General features: G+C 37.3%; 1 protein-coding gene across 1 annotated transcript in view; it reads left to right on the top strand.

The window, feature by feature from the left end:
* Sema3d (semaphorin 3D) overlaps positions 1-19,879 on the top strand; it is a 111,695-nt gene that overhangs the window by 49,272 nt on the left and 42,544 nt on the right. The window contains exons 5-7 of the mRNA XM_035451650.1: positions 1,826-1,919; positions 4,248-4,376; positions 14,998-15,140. Of these exons, the coding sequence (XP_035307541.1) occupies positions 1,826-1,919; positions 4,248-4,376; positions 14,998-15,140 (366 nt within the window). The remainder of the gene's footprint in view (positions 1-1,825; positions 1,920-4,247; positions 4,377-14,997; positions 15,141-19,879) is intronic.

Here is a 19,879-nt window from a genome sequence, read left to right as displayed (position 1 = left end):
CTGTGTGACACTGAGCCCAGTTCATAGCCCTTCTGCCCTTACAGTTTCCCATGCAAAGCTAGATTTATTAATGAGATTACACTGCATATTTGGGGAGAGAATTCAGTAGACAATATGAGTCAGTACCTGTTGGCTCACTAATACCCTTTTCAACTACTAGGTATCATTATTTACATTTAAAAACATGTCTGTTTTTTAATTTATGGAATAACAGTTGCTAACCAGCTTCATTTCAATTGCTGTTGCTATTTTTTTAGTGAGACAGTAGTTATGATTTGCCTTGTCTAAAAGAGGAAAAAATCTCAAAAATGATGACAACATAATTCAGAAATTAACCTGGTGTTTTCTGTCCCTTTTGCTTCACTGCTTGCTTTCCATGTCATAGCAGTGTGTGGCTCTTTCTTGATGTAAGAGTAATCTGTTATAACAAAGATAAGCTGTCCAGAATGCCTGCAGTGTGGGCTTTTTTTCCCCAATGACATTGGCTGAGTCGTCTCCCTAGATGCTGGAAGGTGGTGTTGTCCTTGTTATGAGACACTGGGGATCATGGGATTGTGTTCATTATTCATGCATATTTTTCTTGGAAAGTTCTATGTAAGAAGATTTTCCTCTGAATATCAAAAGTCTGCCAATGTCATTCTGTCTGTGGCCACTATTATAAAAATAGATGTTCCTGCCAAAATAACTATGTGTCTTCCATGTGCAGTGTTTTCATAACAGTGAAAATATTACAACAGACTTTTTTTTCCCTTCACATGCATCAACATCTCTGAAAATTCACTGCCTATTTGCGAACACTTGTATGTCATTAAGCATTTTTAAAAGTCACCAGTCTTAGAGAATTCAGTGTAATAAAAAATGCTTACTTTCAAAAATAATGATTACCATTCCAAAATGCAAATATTACATAGCAAATTCTTGGTTATTTGCTTTTTATTTTGAGACAAGTTAGTTTTATTTTGTTCTGAGACAGAGTATTACAAAATTAACTGTGTATCAAAAGAAGGCCCATACCTCCTGATTTTCCTACTGCTGCTTACCAGGTAACAGTCTCACAAGTCTGCACTACCATGTCAGAAAACAAATTTATTTCATATATAGCCACATAAAGCTCTATAATCTCTGTGCTTCCTGCTGGAATATCCAAAGTAGAGACAAGAGTATACTCAGAAGCCCATGACCCACACTCTGTCCCAAATAAGATAAGGACATTTAAATAGTGAGAGAAATTCTGTTATCATTAGTCTAAGTAAATGATTAAACCTGTGCTGGGGGTATGGCTCAGTTGGTTAAGTGCTTGTTGTGAGAGCATGAAGACCTAACATCGGATCACTAGAACCTACATTCACACAAATGCTGCATACATCTCTAATCCCAGCACTGACAGTATGGAGACATATAGTTCCTGAGCTTGCTGGCCAGCCGCATTAGCCAAATTGGTTAGCTCCAGGTTCAATGTGAAACCCTGTACCCCAAAATAAGGTGGAACACAACTAAGGAAGACACCTGACACCATGTCTGCCCTCCACATTTATGACTTACACAAGTGTGCAAGGGTCTTCACGAATATGTGCACACACATGCTAATAGAGACCCATACATACACAACCTGAACTCTTATTGAACCTCTTTGGGAAGAAGAAACAAAACTCTGCATGGAGTCTTGCAAGATGCAATGGTGCCTAAAGAGTTAAGTCACAGAACGATACGTGTGCTGTGTGCTTGGTTCATTTTTATCGAGTTAATGAATGGGAACCCATTCTTATCTGCTCTGTTCTTGCTGACTGTGATCCATTTAAAAATGTCATTGTGTTTCTTACCACAGGAACTCATATTTAAACTAGACATGCACAGCTTGGAGTCTGGCAGGCTGAAATGTCCCTTTGATCCTCAGCAGCCTTTTGCTTCAGTAATGACAGGTAAGATCAGGGCAAACAAGTCTTAAGTCTAAGCGATTTCTGCAAAAGCCCTGTGTAGACTAAACCACATTTTCTGACTGAATTGAAGATAATTTTGGATTAGCCCTTCCCCACATGTTGGTGCCAGTCTCTCTGTATGAACATCAGCATCCGTGAAGTGAATGAGGTGACAGCACTCCTTCATGTCTGCACAGAGGATTTTTAAACAAATGTCTGACTGAACTCATTCTAAGGCAAATAGCATGCTTCTTTGTTCCAAAAAAAAAAAAAAAAAAAAAAAAAAAAAAAAGAAACCTTTTACTTACCTGGGGTTTTGCTAATACTCAGCTTTGACCTTTCTTTACTCAGGAAGGGTGTCACATAGAGCAATACTTAAGTAGGGAGAGGAATAAACAATGATTCAAGCTACAAAATTCAGTTCTATTACACTGAAGCATCTTTTCTCCCGTATTTCTGTTAATGGAAATGTGAGGGGTTTGTCCTTTTGGTATTTTTTTTTCTTTTTGCTCACATGTGTAGCCCCAGTTGCCTTTGTGTATATCTTAAATTCTCATAGAAGAGACCGTCTGGCTGAAAGAAGGTAGTGCTGTGTTGTGCCCTGAAGAGCATCAGCAGGGTCTTGGAGTCATGAACATTATAAGTAAGCATTTCTCCATTGGTTCATGACTCTAGTCTTTTCTTATTTAACTCATTTATCATATGTTTGACTAGATGATAAAAGGGAAGCACCATGATATTTTAATTTCTACATGGTGAGAAACAGGAATTTTGCTTTGAAGTGAGTGTGTATTTTGAAATTATACAACTCATGCTCGTTTCTACTCAGTTAGATGCCATAGATGACTTTAATAAAAATGAAACAAAAATCATATTATGGATGTTGGATGACCCCTCTTAGAAATCCCTGTATAACTCTAAAAATAAACATGACAGCTTTTAATCCTGGATATTCAGATCAAAAGTATGGCTAAGGCACATGCTGTCTGACAACTTATTGACATGCAGTATAATAAATTTCAAAAGATGCATTGCTTCCTTTTCTCCTGGGTTCTACCTAAGCTTTTTAATGATGTTATCATTTGTGCCTCTATGTTTTAAGTTTTTTAATTCAGTAAAAATTGGCATGCATCTGATATGTTAGAGAGGTGTCTTTCAGTAGTGGTGATGGCATGCCACAGGCACCAACTTTATGTCCCAGGGTTTTGATTGAATCATTCCAAGACGGCCGGTGAAATGTACTAGACATAAGCAGAGATTAGAAAGTGTTTCCATCATTTCACACACAGACAGACTTTTGAAGATTCTGCTTCCAAAAATAAGTTACTCTTCAATGAAGATATACTATATCGTTATGTAAGAAGTTTGAATGATCTATACAGATTAGTCAATTTTACTTAATGTTTTTGGGCGTAACCCAAAGAAGCTTCCTGTGGAAGTCTCTTGAAGTAGCAGGGTTTTAGTTCTCTAAAGTACAACATATCATCCTGCCTGGACAGCCTCCTTCCTGCTTGCTGCCCAGTGCTCTGACAAGCAGTGCAAACAGAGGACATTGCTCCCAACCAGTTCACACTTGCCCCTCCTTATCTCTTTCCCTATGCTCCTGCTCTTTCTTCTTCCACTCCTGTGTTTCTGCTTCCCATCTCTCCTTCTCTTCACTTTCTGCAGCTTCTCCCTGATTCCACCTCCTACACTACTTTCTCCTCTCCTCTCTCTTCCTCTCATCTCTATTATTCCTCATTCTCTCCTCGATGAAAGCTTCACTTCAGTTGATATAGAACCAAAAGTTTAGGATGAAGCAAGAGCACAGTCTTCCCTTTGTTTATCAGAGCTTTACAGACATGGTCATCTCAAGGAATGCAACATGTTATAATTGCAAGGAATGACGTCAGTGTTGAAAATTCCCTTTCAGCAGGGGCTGGACAAAGAGAAGCTGTGGTCACTGAGGTTGTGTCCGTTAAGTAAATACTAATTGGGCCATCTGTTCTCATTTGGCATTTAATTTTTAATATTGTGACAGTTGCTACAAAATCAAACTCCTAGTTATGATGTTCCTCTGCTTACAGTGGATAAATGTTAAAGAAGAGTGTATCCAAAGAAAAGTCGATGTGTGCACCTCGGTTAAATCAGAATTCTTGGCCTTTGGGGATATCCAACTTTCTAACCTCTGTGGATAAGTTAATTGGGTTACTTCTCCACCTAAGTTAATTCTTCAAAATCTGAAAAAATGTATGAAGCACATGTTCTAGTGTTAAGCAGTCCATAAGCTGGGTGTTGTGTGGACCTCTTCTTCCATAATCTTAGCAGTCCTGTTTGCTTTGTTCCTTGCAGATGAGTACCTCTACTCTGGAACAGCTTCTGATTTCCTTGGCAAAGACACTGCCTTCACCAGATCCCTTGGGCTGACACATGACCACCATTACATCAGAACTGACATTTCTGAACACTACTGGCTCAACGGTCAGTGATGTTTCTCTTCTGTTTGTTTTGACTTTACTTTCAGAAAACTAAGGAGGTTATTATTATGCATTCAGATGTGCTAGGGGAGAGTTGATATCGTACAACATCTAAAAATACATTTGAAACGATTTCACATCGAATTAGACAAATCTCCAGAAAATGTGTGTGTGTGTGTGTGTGTGTGTGTGTGTGTGTGTGTGTGTGTGTGTGTGTGTGTTTATAGCTGATATTCACTGTGCCCTACATCCTTGGCACTCTTTGTGCTATAATAAATGTGTTATTTTGTAAAAGTTCACAATGACATTTGAGACATTATCACTTTAACACTTTATTTTTAAAGATGAGTAAAGTATATATGTAAAGACTTGTGTGATTTAATCACAGTATCACCATCTATCAGCAGCAGAGCTGGGCTTTATGCTGGCAACCTGTGTTCTATGTTTTAATTACCAAGCTTATTAGCTCAATGGAAAAGAAATAGACAGCAATGCTAACTTCTTTGTTGTATTTTAATTGTCATGTAAAATTATATGTTTTAATAACATACTATGTATAGATCAAAGTAGTCAGCATTTTCCATTTCTTATCATGTGCTAGCATAGATAAATTTAATAGTTTAATGCTTGCTTCTGCTGCTAAAATTTATGTTTGGGTTTAGAAACAGCACTGCAAGATTTTAAAATACTGATAATGATATTCGTTTGTCTAAGTATTATTTTATTTAAATTTTACATGGCATTTGTGGTTTTAAAAGCAGAAAAAAAATCCCTAAAGAATTTATGTGGTTACTTCAAGGACTAATACAAAGCTACTTCATCCACTGTCTTACTTTAGTCCATTTACAGGGCGAAATAACACAGAATTTTGTTTAAACAGTCAGATCACATTTACTACTCCCACCAAAATTAGTGAGTTTAGCAGAGGAGGCCAAGCAAGAGACTTCCAAGGGCTATCTTCCTATCTCTGAGTGACTTTTGAATAGTGACAACATAAACAAAAGAAAAGACACTTTTAAAACATTCCTTTCCTCGAAACCTGTAAATCAGTTTGTTTACACAGTAAAGTGATTTCCAAAGCAGCCAAAAAGAAAACTCTCCTAAAAGTTAATGGGTTTTGGAATTACTTGATTTGAGAGCAACTCATGGATTGCCCCTTTGACACCTGCTTAGATAAATATTCTCAGAGTTTCAAAATAAAGCATAAAATTGCATCATTCTATTCAGAAATGTCAAATATCCTCAGAGAGTCTGTCAGGAGATAGTCTTGTCATTCTTCATCATGATATGTCCATAAAGAAGTCTATGTATGCAATATTTATTTGCCTAGGATGCATTATTTTTATTGCTATTTGAATAGAATTCCACAACGGGATGCCTTTCAAATGGCCTGACACTTACCCAGCAAAAAACTTCTAAGTCTTTTGCTCACTGAGAGCTACTCCACCCAACAGACCTACATATAGGCAGCAGAAGGTGGTTGACCCCAGGGACAAGGAATGTGTGCTAAGCTAAGTAGAGTGGGGTAGTGAACAAGGAGGCGAAACATTTTCATGAATTTGAGCAAAGTTATTGGTAATTTTCTTTGTAATGAGGACAAGTGTGTATGTGTGTTTCTTTTAACAATAATTAGTAATACACTAAAGAACAAAAGACGGTAGTGTGGGTAGGTGGAGCAGTCTATTGAGATAATGAATACAAATAAGTGAGAGGGAATAGGAAAAAAGTTAGCAATGGTTAGGAGGCTATCAAATCTGCAGCAATGAAGATGTATTAGGGGCTATATTGGTTTGTGAATAAGGGATTAAGGATTTAATCGCATGTAGGCTGCGATTAAAACAGAAGCCAAAGAGATAAAGCAGTCAGGGTAGTAGAAAAGATGCCTGGTAAACTTTTCAGTGGAATAAATTTAGCTGAATTATTAATAATTACAAAGTTAACACTCATGAAAAAGCTAATCAAAACAATATTTGCTGGTTAAAATCAAATAATATAATATAATCAAAGTGACCAAAAGACATGGTTTGCCAAGACATTTACAGACAGTTCCATCATCATTCCATTCTTCAACTGCATCAACTTACACCCCCTGCAAAAAAACTCAAACAAATTTGTTTCATTTTGAACACAAGTATGTACTTGTCAGACTTGATTATCACTTAGGTGAGAACTTGCTCAAAATATTCTGGGAATTCACACCTTTATTTACTGATAAGAAATTAGGCAACGTGTTCCCAGGGACTCCCATGCAGTATGCAGAATTATACACATACAAGTGAAGAGCTTGTGTATAGGCTAACCACCACAGTTATCATTATTGCTGAAAGTGGGAGAAAGATGTAAGAGGGAGGACAGAAGGCCTAAACATTCTTCACTTTTCCCCATGGCTCTTCAACATTAAAACTACTGACTACTTTTTCCTTCTTTCTCTCTTCTTCCATTGAGCTCACCCTGCTTAGTGATCTCCATTGTAATATGTGCTGTTTCCTGAAAGTGTGGGCTCAAGTAGTCTCCTTTAAGTGGCCTCAAAATATTTATATGGGTGTATTACATTCTTTTATTAGACATAATTGTTTTATAGAAAAATAATATCAAACCCTGGCATCATACAACTAGTTTTCTGTATTAATTAATTTTATTAGTGCCACAATAAAACACCCTACAAAAGCAATGTAAGGGATGAAGAATTTCTTGTGTCTCACAGTTCAAAGGTTTCATGAACCCCTGTGATGGCATCAGGAGCCTGGAAACAGCTGCTCACATTGCATCTGCAGTCAGGAAGCATCAAGAGACAAATGCTGTTGTTGGCTCCTTTGTTCCATTTTATCCAGTCTCAGAGAGTAGTCCAAGGAATGAGGTCACTCACTTTTAAATGGATTGTTCCACTTCAGTTATCCAAATCTGTAAAACCCTCACAGACAGGCTGGGAGGCTTTTGTGCATGGTGATTATTTATCCCACTAAGAAGACAATTCAAAATAACCATCATTCTTGCTCTTGGATTTGGTTCTTTCATGACCTTTCACTTTAATTTATCTAAAAAGTCTGTGGGTAATTTTTAATAGATTGCTTTACATTTGAGCTGCCCCTCAGTGCCAGGTTCCAGATGTTATCTCTGAGTTCTCTGAGCTTCTTCCACCTATTTACCTTGTACTTCTCTTTGATCCCTTCCTTCCCTTCAGCTCCTCTATCTAATCATCAGGAAGTGCCTCTACTTCCTTCAAAGCTACTGTTGACCTTGCTCTTCCCATGGCCACCAGGCTCCATAAGCCTCATGACCTCATAGAGATTTTATTGCCCCCATTTGATTGTTTTCTAATTTTCCTCACTTTCATCTCTCGCTTTCCATTTTTTTAATATCATACTCTACTTAACTAGAAGGTTCAAGTACAATTGAAACTACAATACGTCTGTCCAGCTCTGAATGATGACCAGTGTATTTGATAAGGTTTGACTGCACAAGCAGATTCTTACAGTGTCTTCATATTCTGGTCCCACGGAATGCTCTATGTGGGGCTAAAGCAAAACAAGGGTGTGGATCTGGCAGCAAAGGTGAAAACTGACAAAGAAAATGTGTTTAGCTCAGCAGTGGGAGAGGCCACCACCATCTGAGCACAAATGTATAAATGTGAACCACAGGTCAGATCTTTGCCGATGGAAAGAAAGCAGAATGAAAGTGGCCCACTGCTTCTAGAAACCCATTCAGGACTCCTTGGTCCATGCAAATCAGGTCAGAGAAAAGGAAGAGATTACAGAAATTATGTAATGTTCCCATGATGAGGAGAGACCTGATGGATGAAGGCAAAATATTGGCTTTGTCAGGGAGCATTTCTAGTCTCAATCATGAGAAATGGCCATTTTGTACTCACATTCAGAACATGGCCCAAAGCTAGTGAGGTTTTCTGGCTGAGTTAAGAGTTTAAAGATCAGAACACAGATGAACTGTTCTAATTGATGGAAATGGATGTTGATTTAGAAACTATATTTTTTTTAACCTTATCCTTCACAAATTGAGATGGAGTAGGCAAAGGGTTATGTTCAGGTCTCCTAGCTTGTTTTAATTGCAACACTGGCTGCCTTTTTGTAGTAGTTATGGAAATGAAAACTATTTCTGAATTAACTCTGGATCTGGCACAGAATGGATAGAGACACGGGCTTCCCTGTCTAAGATTTAGGCATCCAGTATGATAAACACTGACTACCAATGCAGATTTAAGTTTAAAGTAGCACTTATAAAACTCAAACAGAGCCGGGCATGAGCCTCAGTAGTAGTAGATCTTCTCCCGCACACAGGAGTCTAGGTTTAATTCCTGGCACTAATAAATGTGCCTCCTTTTTTTTCTAACCATATGTCAGCAGTTCAGTGGCCATATCAGCTGGAGGACAAAACCATTTTGAAGAGTACAAATACAAAAAGTTTCATTCAGTGCAGAAAAGTCTAGACATGTCTGGTTGAAATTATTGTTGCTTATTAATATATGTATAATATCCTATAATTATATGCTGCAATGAATTTATTAATTTTCTTCATTATTTGCATGGTATATGGATGTGAAACTTGCTGCTGAGGTTCATAAAATTACTTACAGATTGAAAAAAGTGATAGGTAATCAATTACCAAGTAGTCAGCTCAGTGCTGAACATGACATCCACTTCTGTACATTTCCTTACTCCCATGTATCATTTACTTCTTGTACATTTGCTTGTTGGACTTGCTTCTATTGTCAGTTCAAATTCCCATGTTTTTACATGCATTCGACAAGCTAAATTCTTTTAAACCTAATACAACATGTAGATTAAATAAGATATGAAAAGGATATGTAATATTCATTGTGTATTTAATTATTAATACATATACTGAATATTTTTAACATTATGATCATGACTTTTCTTCTGTATATTTTAGCTGCTGGACCACTAGGGAGCTTAAAATCCTTAAAGGTACACCATGTAGTGTCCTGTGCTCCACTCGGCAGCAGCCAGAATGAGAACAGCTACCTCTCTCCTGCTAAGACTCTGTAGGACCACACAGCCTCATTTGAGACTCAAGAAGTGTGACTCCTAAGAGCTGAGCTCTTCCTTGAGATCAGAAGTTCCCTCCTAAACGAGCTATCAGAATGCAGAATAACAGATCTGAAACCCCTTGGGCAGTTCTAGGTCAAGTCCAAGCTGACGTCATTCCCCACCAACACTAACTTTAAATACATTATAATCTTTAAGTACAGAGACAGAGACACAATGATAAGACAGGGTGGTTGCTCAAATGGGATTGAGCTTTTGTTAGAAACTCGGGGTGGAATAAAGAATGTCATCACTTGGAAAATGAAAACAAGTAATGAACCTTGGATCCATGTGTTTTTGTTTTCTTTCTGGAGTAGCTGGTAACTTTTGTTTTACATTTTAATTTTTACCATATTAGAGGGGGTTTTTAATTTAAAGTTTCTGCTGAGACTCTCTGTTGTCTGTAAATTCTCCCACATGGAAAGAGAAGCTAAAACAACTGGAAGAAGATATAAGGAGAAATAAAAAGCAATTAGAAAATCAGTGGAAATTAAGTCCTGGGGTAGGTGTGATCATCCTGTTTAAAAGAGGTTGGTGGGAGAAAGAAAAATATTTGTTCTGTGTTCTGAGTTTTTGTCATCTTCAGGTTAGAAGTACCTCATGGTGTCATGCTAGAAGTTCAGTTGTGAAAACTCAGTTTCAAACTTTGTCTCTAATAGGACATAGGTTTTAAATGCCAGCAGATGGAGTCGTGCTATAATAAAGCCCAGGTGCCTATTGCTATGATTTTAAATTGTTGAATTCAACAACCATGCACTAATTAAATGATAGCTATTTTTACCCAAATTTGGCAGCAAATCAGGAAAGAATTTCTATCATAAAATGCTAACAACAGCACTCTTAAGACAGAACCCCAGTGTAATCTACAAGAAAGCAATGCCTTATTCTCAAAACTTGTATTTATTTTTAGCTTGCAAGTATGCTTATTGTTTAAATCACAGAACAGAGTACTACTTGATACTCAGTCTTCTTTTCTGTAATTAGATTTCTTCATATAATAAACATTTGGCTTAGACTTCCCCACCATTCCCCACAAAAACAATTTTCTTCCAAGACTTATAAAAGAACCACATTTAAGAACTCAATAAAAATCAGCAATAACTGAATAGCACCCAGTCATGTATGTTGCATGCTATATGTTACCTCACAGCTAAAGATCAGTGCTTGCAATGTTATGATAATCTCCTCCATTGGTGTCATACAAATTCCTGAAGTGTGGACTGCTATTACACTCTACCTGTGGCTCATTTCTGGGGGTGCTCTCTGGCAGCAGCTACATGCTGATTTTCATTTTCACAAAGGTTGCCCTGTGCATGCCTGTAGCACAGCCTCAACATGGCCCATATAGTAGCAGTGTCTTGCCTATGAGCCTGTAATGGTGACCACACCCCTTTGGGTGTGGCTTCAGGCAGCTGGAAGCAGAAAGAGGTGTTATCTCTGTGGGCCACTCTTTCTCTTGGGTTAGCTGATCTGATAGGAAGGGCAGAGAAATGCTCCAGTGGTCCTTTATTACTATGTGTGTAAGTGTGTGTAAGAACACCATTTATCATTTATCTTTGACCTAGTGAAATTGCTACACCCGTGCCTTTACCTATATGTCTTCACTTTCTTCAGAACTTCTGTGTTCTACTCTTCTTTACATAGTTTGTTTCCATAAGTAAAGTAATGATCAACTGGCTTAAATCACTTCAGGTAGTCATTCTCCCTCTTTCCTGTCTACTCCTCTCCAAAAACTTTTTAAAATTAATTAATTAATTAATTAATTTTTTGCTAGAGGGAATTATACTATAGGCCAGACTAGCCTAGAACTTACTATGTGAGCTATGATTGCCTTAAACTCTTAGCAATCCTCCTGTAACATCATTCAAAGTGCCAGGGCTACAGGTTTAAGCACCCATGCCCAGCTTGAAGGATACTTTATAAACAATTCCATCCTATCATTTAGTCTTCATATTATCTGGTACTTTCTGTTTCAAATCATGAATTCTTCATTATCTTTCTAGAGAAAGGATTGTAAAATTTCAGGCCTTTTTGTTTATTTGGTTGGTTAGATTTCCTCCTTTTGATTTGACACAGGGTCTCACTATGTAGCCCTGGCTGTCCTGGAACTCACTATGTAGACCAAGTGGGGCCCAAACTCACAGAGATCCTCCTGCCTCTTCCCACACCACTGCCCACATCCCCTACCTGACTATAGGGATTGAAGATGATGTGACCGCACCTGGCAAGAATGTGAAGTTTGTCCAACTGTATAAGTATCTCATGATTTTAAGGTTTCATTATAAATTTGTGTCAATGAGCTAGAGCAATGAGCACAGCAATAAAGATCATTGTTTGCTCTTCCAAAGGATCTGTGTTCAAATCATAGCAGCGGCACAGTAAGTAGCTCACAACCAAAGGTTACTTCAGTTCCTGGGGACCCAAGGCCATTTTCTGGCCTCTGTGTGCAGCATACATGAAAATGGTACACAAATATACATGCTAGCAAAGCACCCATGCACATAATAAAGTGGAATAGAATAGAATGAAATAAAATGACAATTAAAATTAAGAAATTAACTTATGTCAGTTAAATAGATCCAAAAATATAATAACCCTTGAAGAATCATCATAACCCATGTGTAACATTTACTGCTTTACATTTCAGTGCTACAATGTATTAGGTTCCCACTAATATCTGTTTTAAGATCCTGTACCTATCTAAACAACAAGGGCCAGTCATATTCCAATGATTTCTAAATCATTTGTTTTAGCCCCCTTTGAGCTCACCCTATGTACTAAATATTTACTTATTCAATCCTTGCTCTCTCTCATTCATTCATACATCTTCATCATTGGCCATGGGCTAATAATAGATCTAGCTATTCTCTGTCTCCATCTACAGAGTGGTCATATCCATGCTAATGATTCCTAAACTTGGATGATTAAAAGCATCTCATAAAGGCTTGTTTTCTTTTGGTGTCCATGTCTCTAAATACAACTAGATATTTTCATATAGTTTGGCAGCATTGCATTAGAGACCATTAAAGCATTCTAGGGAGTATTTATTATCAATCTCCAGTTCTATGTCTATAGGAATGCTATGATTTTCCACAATGATGCCCCCCCTTTTGAAACAGGGTTTCTCTGCATAACAATCTGGTTGTCCTGAAACTCAACCTGTAGATCAGGCTGACATCGAACTCACAGAGATCTGTCTGCCTTTGCCTTCTGAGTGCTGAGATTAAAGGTACATGTCACTACCACCCAGCCATTGATACTCCTTTTAAAGCATCTGGAACACCAGAACTGATTTTAGAAGCCATGGCATTAGATATGTAAATATTTCAGTGAAAACTAAAGTCAGGTCTTATTAATTATCATAATCCTAGAAGTTCTTGGCATTAGTAGTAGTTATTTATTTTCATTAATTTGTTGAAGTCCTAATCCCACATATAGAAAACAAAAACTATGGTGTTTTCCAGTATCTGATTGTTTGTTTGAGTGCTTGTTTGAAACCCAATTTCTGTAGTTAAACTGCCCTTAAACTTATTACTTAGGTCAGGGTGATTTTGACCTTCACCTCCCCTGTGCTGGGATTGGAGATGCCCTGGACTGTAACTAGCTGTGATGTTTCTTTTTTAAAAAAAGTACTTAAATAGCAAGTCAGAAGAGTTCATCTTCTAGTAAAAGGGATGGTTTTTACTTTGCTTAGGGTCTAAAATCAATTGTAATCCATCAGCAACTAGAATGTGCGCCTGGAGACCAAAACCTTGAGCGGAAATGTGATTAAGCCTTGCCAATCTAAGATAAATTGAGGAGTCAAAATTTCCAAATCTCTTGTACTTTTCTAAAAATAACTTTCAGGTAATTTTCTGGGTCTTGACCAAAGCTGGATCATGAAGAATGTAAGAGTTGACTGGGAAATGGTGAGGAATAAAGAGACATTTGTGCAGGCATTTCTCTCTTCTCGTTTCCCAGGGCACTAAGGGTTGGTTAGAAAAGGCTGGGTTGATAACAGAACTTACCCATTACTTGATGTACACATGTGTGTGTGCAATGTGCTTGTACATGTGACTAAGTGAGCATGAGTGTATGTGTGTGTGTTTCCTTTTGTACAGATTTGTTAACAGACTGACTTACAGTTAAACGAAACAAACTGTCCAATTCTTTCTTAACAAGGCATTAGCAAACTTTATCTGACTTGGAAGTGGCACAAAGGGGTTTTTCATTTTGTGCTGCAAATACTTTGTCACTGGCCACATGTGAGGGATGCCTTTCTAGGGCAGGACAGACAGGATTTGTTAACTTAAATAATTTGATGTCATTACTTCGAGCACACGATGTGCTCAGGTGTCACAGTCACATTTTTTCTCATAATCATGACAGTTCCATCCTTACAACTTCCATCTTAATAAAATCACATTGATTCTTTACTTGCTTTGTGATTTTGTGTTACTGATGATGGGACCCAGACTTAATGCATCTTTAAAATCTGCTCTACCACTGAGGTGTCTCCAGTCCTTTGTTTGTTTTCTGTTTTGGAGACAGAATCTCACTAAATTGCAAAGGTAGGCCTTGAAGTCCCTGTGTATGCCTTTTACTTGTGATCTTCTAGACTTAGCCTGCAGTGTACCTGGCACTATAAGTTTGTGCTACCAAGGCTAATTATAATTCACATTTGTTGAATCCCAGGCACTAGCATTTGCTCAATGCTTTTGTGTATACTAAACCACTATTAGATGACATTTGATACTACTAGACAGCATTAGGGGCCTCGTGTTATGTGAAAAAAAATCCTGACACATAACTAGCCTCTTGCATTTCTGAGTAAGATCATGCGTACAAAATTGCCTGAGATCACCTTTAAAATATCAACCCAGAAAGAGGATCTCTAGAGCATGTGCTGCAAATGACCTAGGCAGTATTGTCTATTTTCATCCCACCCTGGTGAATTTCACACAGTGCAGTAAAGAGTATCACAGCTTTCACAATCAATGACATTTCAAGTTTCCCTAAGTTCTTTAAAAGCACATGGATATTACAAAGAGGTAGTCTCATAAAGAGGACACAAAACCATAGGATTTTTAGAAGGAAAAAGACTTTGAAAGTGAGTCACCTGCACTTCTTTTAGTCAACAGCAGACCATGTATACTCTATATACAATGCAACCTCATAAATTTGTATTGCCTAGGGACATCATGGCCAATTATATTTATGTAATTACTTTCCATCATGTTTGCATGGTTATGATGAAATCGTTGAATAATGTATTCCTTCAGAATCTCTCACTGTGATTATATGGCCTGTGACTGATTTAGTGGAAATCACTAACAGTCATATCCCCAATCACTTTCTCTCCCACTCCTGCAATTCCTCATGGACTTGTTCAGTCACTCTTTGTGCTACCTACCACAATGTGTGTACACAATGTACGTGTTTATCTGCACATTTTGTTTCCTGCATTTGACTCTCAGATCACTTTTTGAAAATTCTGCTAGTTTTTCATATACAGAAGTCCCAGAGATGACTCTGGCTGGATTATTTTATTGTTCTAACTTGTAACTCTCTTTATTTTCCAAACAGGAGCAAAATTTATTGGAACATTCCCTATTCCAGACACCTATAATCCAGATGATGATAAAATATATTTCTTCTTTCGGGAATCATCCCAAGAAGGCAGTACATCAGACAGAAGCATTCTTTCAAGAGTTGGGAGAGTGTGTAAGGTAAGATTCATTTATTTTTTGTAAGATCCCTGTCTATGTGTGTGAAGCAACTCATTTTCAGTGTTGACGGAGAAGAGGCTATCCATTATTGATAAGGTTATAAGATGAGTTCACAATTCTATATATGTATAATTTTTGAAATGCAATTGTGAAGAGCAAAAACAAGTAATTTTCAAATATCCAATTTGATTTTCAATTCTTGATCTGCCTCCCTGGTTTTGTGCATCTTTGGCACTCTGCTGATGTTGCTCCGTTACTTAATGCTCTTTCCAGTAAGACCACTCACTGTCCTGATTCCCAGAGGGAAAATGTTTTCATGTAACATTAGACAATCTTATCTTAAAATTGAATAATCACTGCAGTAACTTAACCACTAACAGAATCATGTTTGCAATTTTATAAATGCACACCAACACCACACATGCAACAACCACACCTTTTGTTTGGAACAACTGAGTTTGAAATGCAGTTATAGCTTATTATATTAAATGCTTCCTATGCCATTGATCTAGATTAAGTTCTGAGAGAAAAATGAAGAAAAGATAACTTAAAGTATAAAATGTTATTGTAGAGAAATCTCCAATTAGTTCTGAATGTTGCCATTTTATGTAAGTTATACTAACCACATTAACTGCTTGAGACACTTACATTTTGTTCCATCAGGGCTTTTAGTTGACTGTCTATGGACTTTATAGACAGCACTGGAGGCAAATTCTTGATGTCTGAATGTATGCACATTCTTCTTGGATTTGCTTCTGCCGAAAGAACTTTCCTGAGGAGACATAAATCAGTTATGAGCAAGAGCTGTTAAGTTAATAAATACCTTCTTCAGGAATCTTTCTTTGGTCTTAAACAAACTTTTCATTTTCTTCCATATAAGCCTGTCACTTTTTGTTTCATTCTGTACCCTCAGGCTTCTGAACACTTCAGGGACAGGAATACAAACCAACACCACGCTTGAAATTGCTAATGACAACATGTCTTTTGAATGAAGCTGACTTTTGAGCCCAGACCCATTCTTTGCTTACTATCCTAGCCAACAATGCTATCTCTCCCACTGATCCTTTCGCCCCCACAGGGGACAGATTCTCTGAAAGGCATCCTCATTCTCTCAGAGGCCAAAACTCTGCAGTATTCTTTCAAAGCCTCCTGCTAGGCTGAAAGGCCATGCCTGGAGTGCTCTTAGTATGTTAGTTTACTGAAGCATGCCATATAACAACAGTATAATGACCCCGAAATCCATGTGGTAGATTGACACTTAGTATAAGTGAAGTATGTTAAATATGTTAGAAAGGGTTTATGAGCACTAAAGGCATTTCATGAGTCTTTTTGAAAAACCTGTATGACAAGTGTGCTGTTTATGAGGAAGGTCAATGCTTATTTCTTAATGGATAAAATCCATTTGATTGAAATTTATTAGTAACCAAGTAAAGGTTTTATTTTGGTGTAAATGAATCATAAGGGTGGATGAATACCTTGACCCTTGCCAGTTATAAATTTCTATATAAAAACCATAGTTAGGATTGCAAGCATTAACTATGGAATGCTCTTTTTAGCTGTGGAAAAAAAATTGAAAAGGCAGAGAAATGCAGGAAATGAGTCTTCCCAACTCAAAAAAAGCCTCTGAGACTACATAGTAAGATTCTGTCATCCAATCAGCCTATCAAATCACGATCAAATAAAGAAGTGATGCATCAGAGACTTTTCACTCAGTGTGTCTCATCTCTTAATCATTCTTTTAACTGGGTGATATCTTAAGAATGCTCACAATAGCTTGGGCCGAATGGTGATAATACCTGGTTCTAAGTGCTTTGTTTTCAATTCAATTACAGCACATCCAACTCATATTCATTCTTAATTTATGTGTTACTTTAACATAAAACAATTCTTCTGATTTTTTTTTGCAATTTACTCTTTTTTGTGGGTATTTCCCTTACTTCCAAAATATCTTAATATTATTTCTCTAATTTTCTTGTAAAGTAATAACAAAAAACCCATAGATTTATCATGAAACAAAATTGAGTTTGATAATTATAAGAGTATAGTCTAAAAGGAAGATGTCATAGTAGGCAGAACTAAGAGTGAGCTGTGAAAGCCTTTTTGCTTTACCAGGTTTTGTTCTAAAAGCCTGGGAGTCCTTTATCCTGCTTGTTCTGCTCATGTTTTCCCACAGTCCATATTTGGAAACACAAAGGTTTTGTTCTTGCTGCCATTGTTTGCTTTCATATTTAACTAATACTTTGACACAAAGAGGAACCTATGCCAGTTTAAGAATTTTCTGCCTCTTTTGTTATTAAACTTTTAAAAATGGCGCTTTGTTGACCTGGAAAATCTGTTTTCTTGACTCATTTGGCATAAAATTATTGGTAGGACTACTCTCTCTCTCTCTCTCTCTCTCTCTCTCTCTCTCTCACACACACACACACACACACACACACACACACACACACACACACACGCTCACACACACAAACACACACAAAGATTAAAGGTTGTTCAAGAGAAAGACTGATATATTTAATATTATAATCCATCCATGCATTTTATTTGAATATTTTGCCAATAGCAACAAAATATCACTTCCCTAGCACACACACTACACTGATGATACTGAGTTGTTATCCTTGTCTTTTAATCTCAAAGTACACTGAAGGAAATGCATATAAAAGATACTCATCATAGGAGATGATATAAATAGGTGATATGACAACTCTAAGTTATCAGTAAAGTTTGAAAATATCTTATGAAGGGAAGGATTGAAATGAACCATATAGTGTGAAGAGGCCTATGCTACATGGAGAAATGGAGGACAAGTGTTCCATGAGGCATTTGACAGGGTAGATCTTGTTCTTAGAAGGCTGAAAACTTGTATCAAAAATGCAAAGCATGTGTCTGTCAGGGGAGCAATGTGTTTGTTGTAAATTAGATGATAAAGTCTTGTTTCCACGTTAGCAAGTTCGAACATGATCCTAGGCAATAATGAGTTACTCAATATTTGAGATACAGAGGGACAAGTTGGATATATTTAGCCCACATTTGAAGAATCCATCTGGATTGAGAAATATTTGTGATTAGGAAACCTGTTGTATCCAATATAGTATGAATAAAGACATGAAGGACTATTTAGGAGATATTTCAAAGAGAATTTATTTGTACTCATCTGAAGTACAAATAAATATCATTGTCTTGTTGGAAGATAGGTACAGATTAGTGTAATCCATGATCATGGTCATGTTCATACCTGCAGTATTTAATGAGTAATCAACATAACATGCTGTTATGTTGAAACATGGCTACCAAGACAAAGAACTGAATTCACAATGCTTCCTTGTTCCCATTCCAGAAGTGATATCAGCTTCACATGGTATGTGTCCTAGATGGCACTTGTCATAAAGATAAGTACTCCTATACTCATGGTATCTGGGTTTTAGGAGTCAAGGCATGGGTCTTGACAATGCAGAAATGGTGCATTTCTTTATGAAGTAGGAAACAGTGTAGATGTTCTATTGGGACATTCTCATGTTGATGTGGCTTTGAAATATGCTAGCATATTAAGCTACTTATGAAGCTAAGGTCTAGTCTCAGGTCTAGAGTTTGAAAGCTGCTAGTATTTTGTTGGCTTTTGAGTCATGGAAGTAATGAATTGTTCAGAAATGTTTGTAGGTAAGAAGAAACACAGAAACAGAATCCAGAGGGACAGTAACAATTTTAAGAAAATGTAAATTTCCACAAAAACAATTGGAGAAGAATTTGTTTTGTGGTGTAGTAGGATGGGAAGGAGTTACCACCTACTATATGGCAGTGATGTTTTGATAAAAAAGACAGTTACTATACAACTGTTTCCTGGTTCTGGATATTATGAATAATGTTACTATCAACATAGTTGAGCAAATGTCCTTGTGGTATGAGCGTGCATCCTTGGGTATGTTCCAAAAGTTGTATCACTGGGTTGTGAGGTAGATGTATTGCCCAATTTTCTGAGAACCACCATACTGATATCCAAAGTGCAGTACAAGTTTGAACTCCCACCAGCACCTTAAGCTTTCTGAATGGAGACAGAGGAGGAGTGGCTGGGGCAGGAAGGGGGTAGAAGGGAGCTGGGGGGAGGGAAAGAGAGGAGAGGAGGGAAGGAAAACTATGGTTGGTATGTAAACTAAGTAAAAAAATGTAATTCAAAAGTGCAGTTATGGGTAGGCACACTTAGCCATAATCCTAGTAATCAGGAGCCTGATGCAGGTAAATGAAATAGAATGGAGAGGAAGGAAAGCATGTGGATGGGATGGGAGGAGAAGAGAAAAGAAAGAGGAAAGAAACCAAAGCAGTTTTCAATGATGTTACAACCCCAAAAAGTCAGGTATGATCAGGATTTAAAAGCCCGGATTTGATAGTCAACATATACGTGATGACTGCTGCTTTGGGGATAGAAACACTAAACTTAATACATACCTCCTATCTCTTCCCACTTTCTCCATTTTTTACCTATATAATGCAAATACCCATATATTCTATGAATATTGTACCAGAAAAAAACAATAATGCTTAAGTGAGAGCATTGGATTTACATGTGACAGATGCTCAACTGATTATTGAAATGGATTTCTGGATATGAGGACATAGCAAACTAATGTAGGAGACTTACAAGTGAAGAATATAAAACCTAGTCATAGTACTTGAAAATGCGCAGTCACACATATCATATAGATAGACTCTTGAAACCTGTTCAACTTAGCATCTCTTAT

This window comes from Cricetulus griseus (genome assembly GCF_003668045.3).
Source record: "Cricetulus griseus strain 17A/GY chromosome 1 unlocalized genomic scaffold, alternate assembly CriGri-PICRH-1.0 chr1_0, whole genome shotgun sequence".
NCBI lineage: Eukaryota > Metazoa > Chordata > Mammalia > Rodentia > Cricetidae > Cricetulus > Cricetulus griseus.
This window is presented reverse-complemented; position numbering and strand designations above follow the sequence as displayed.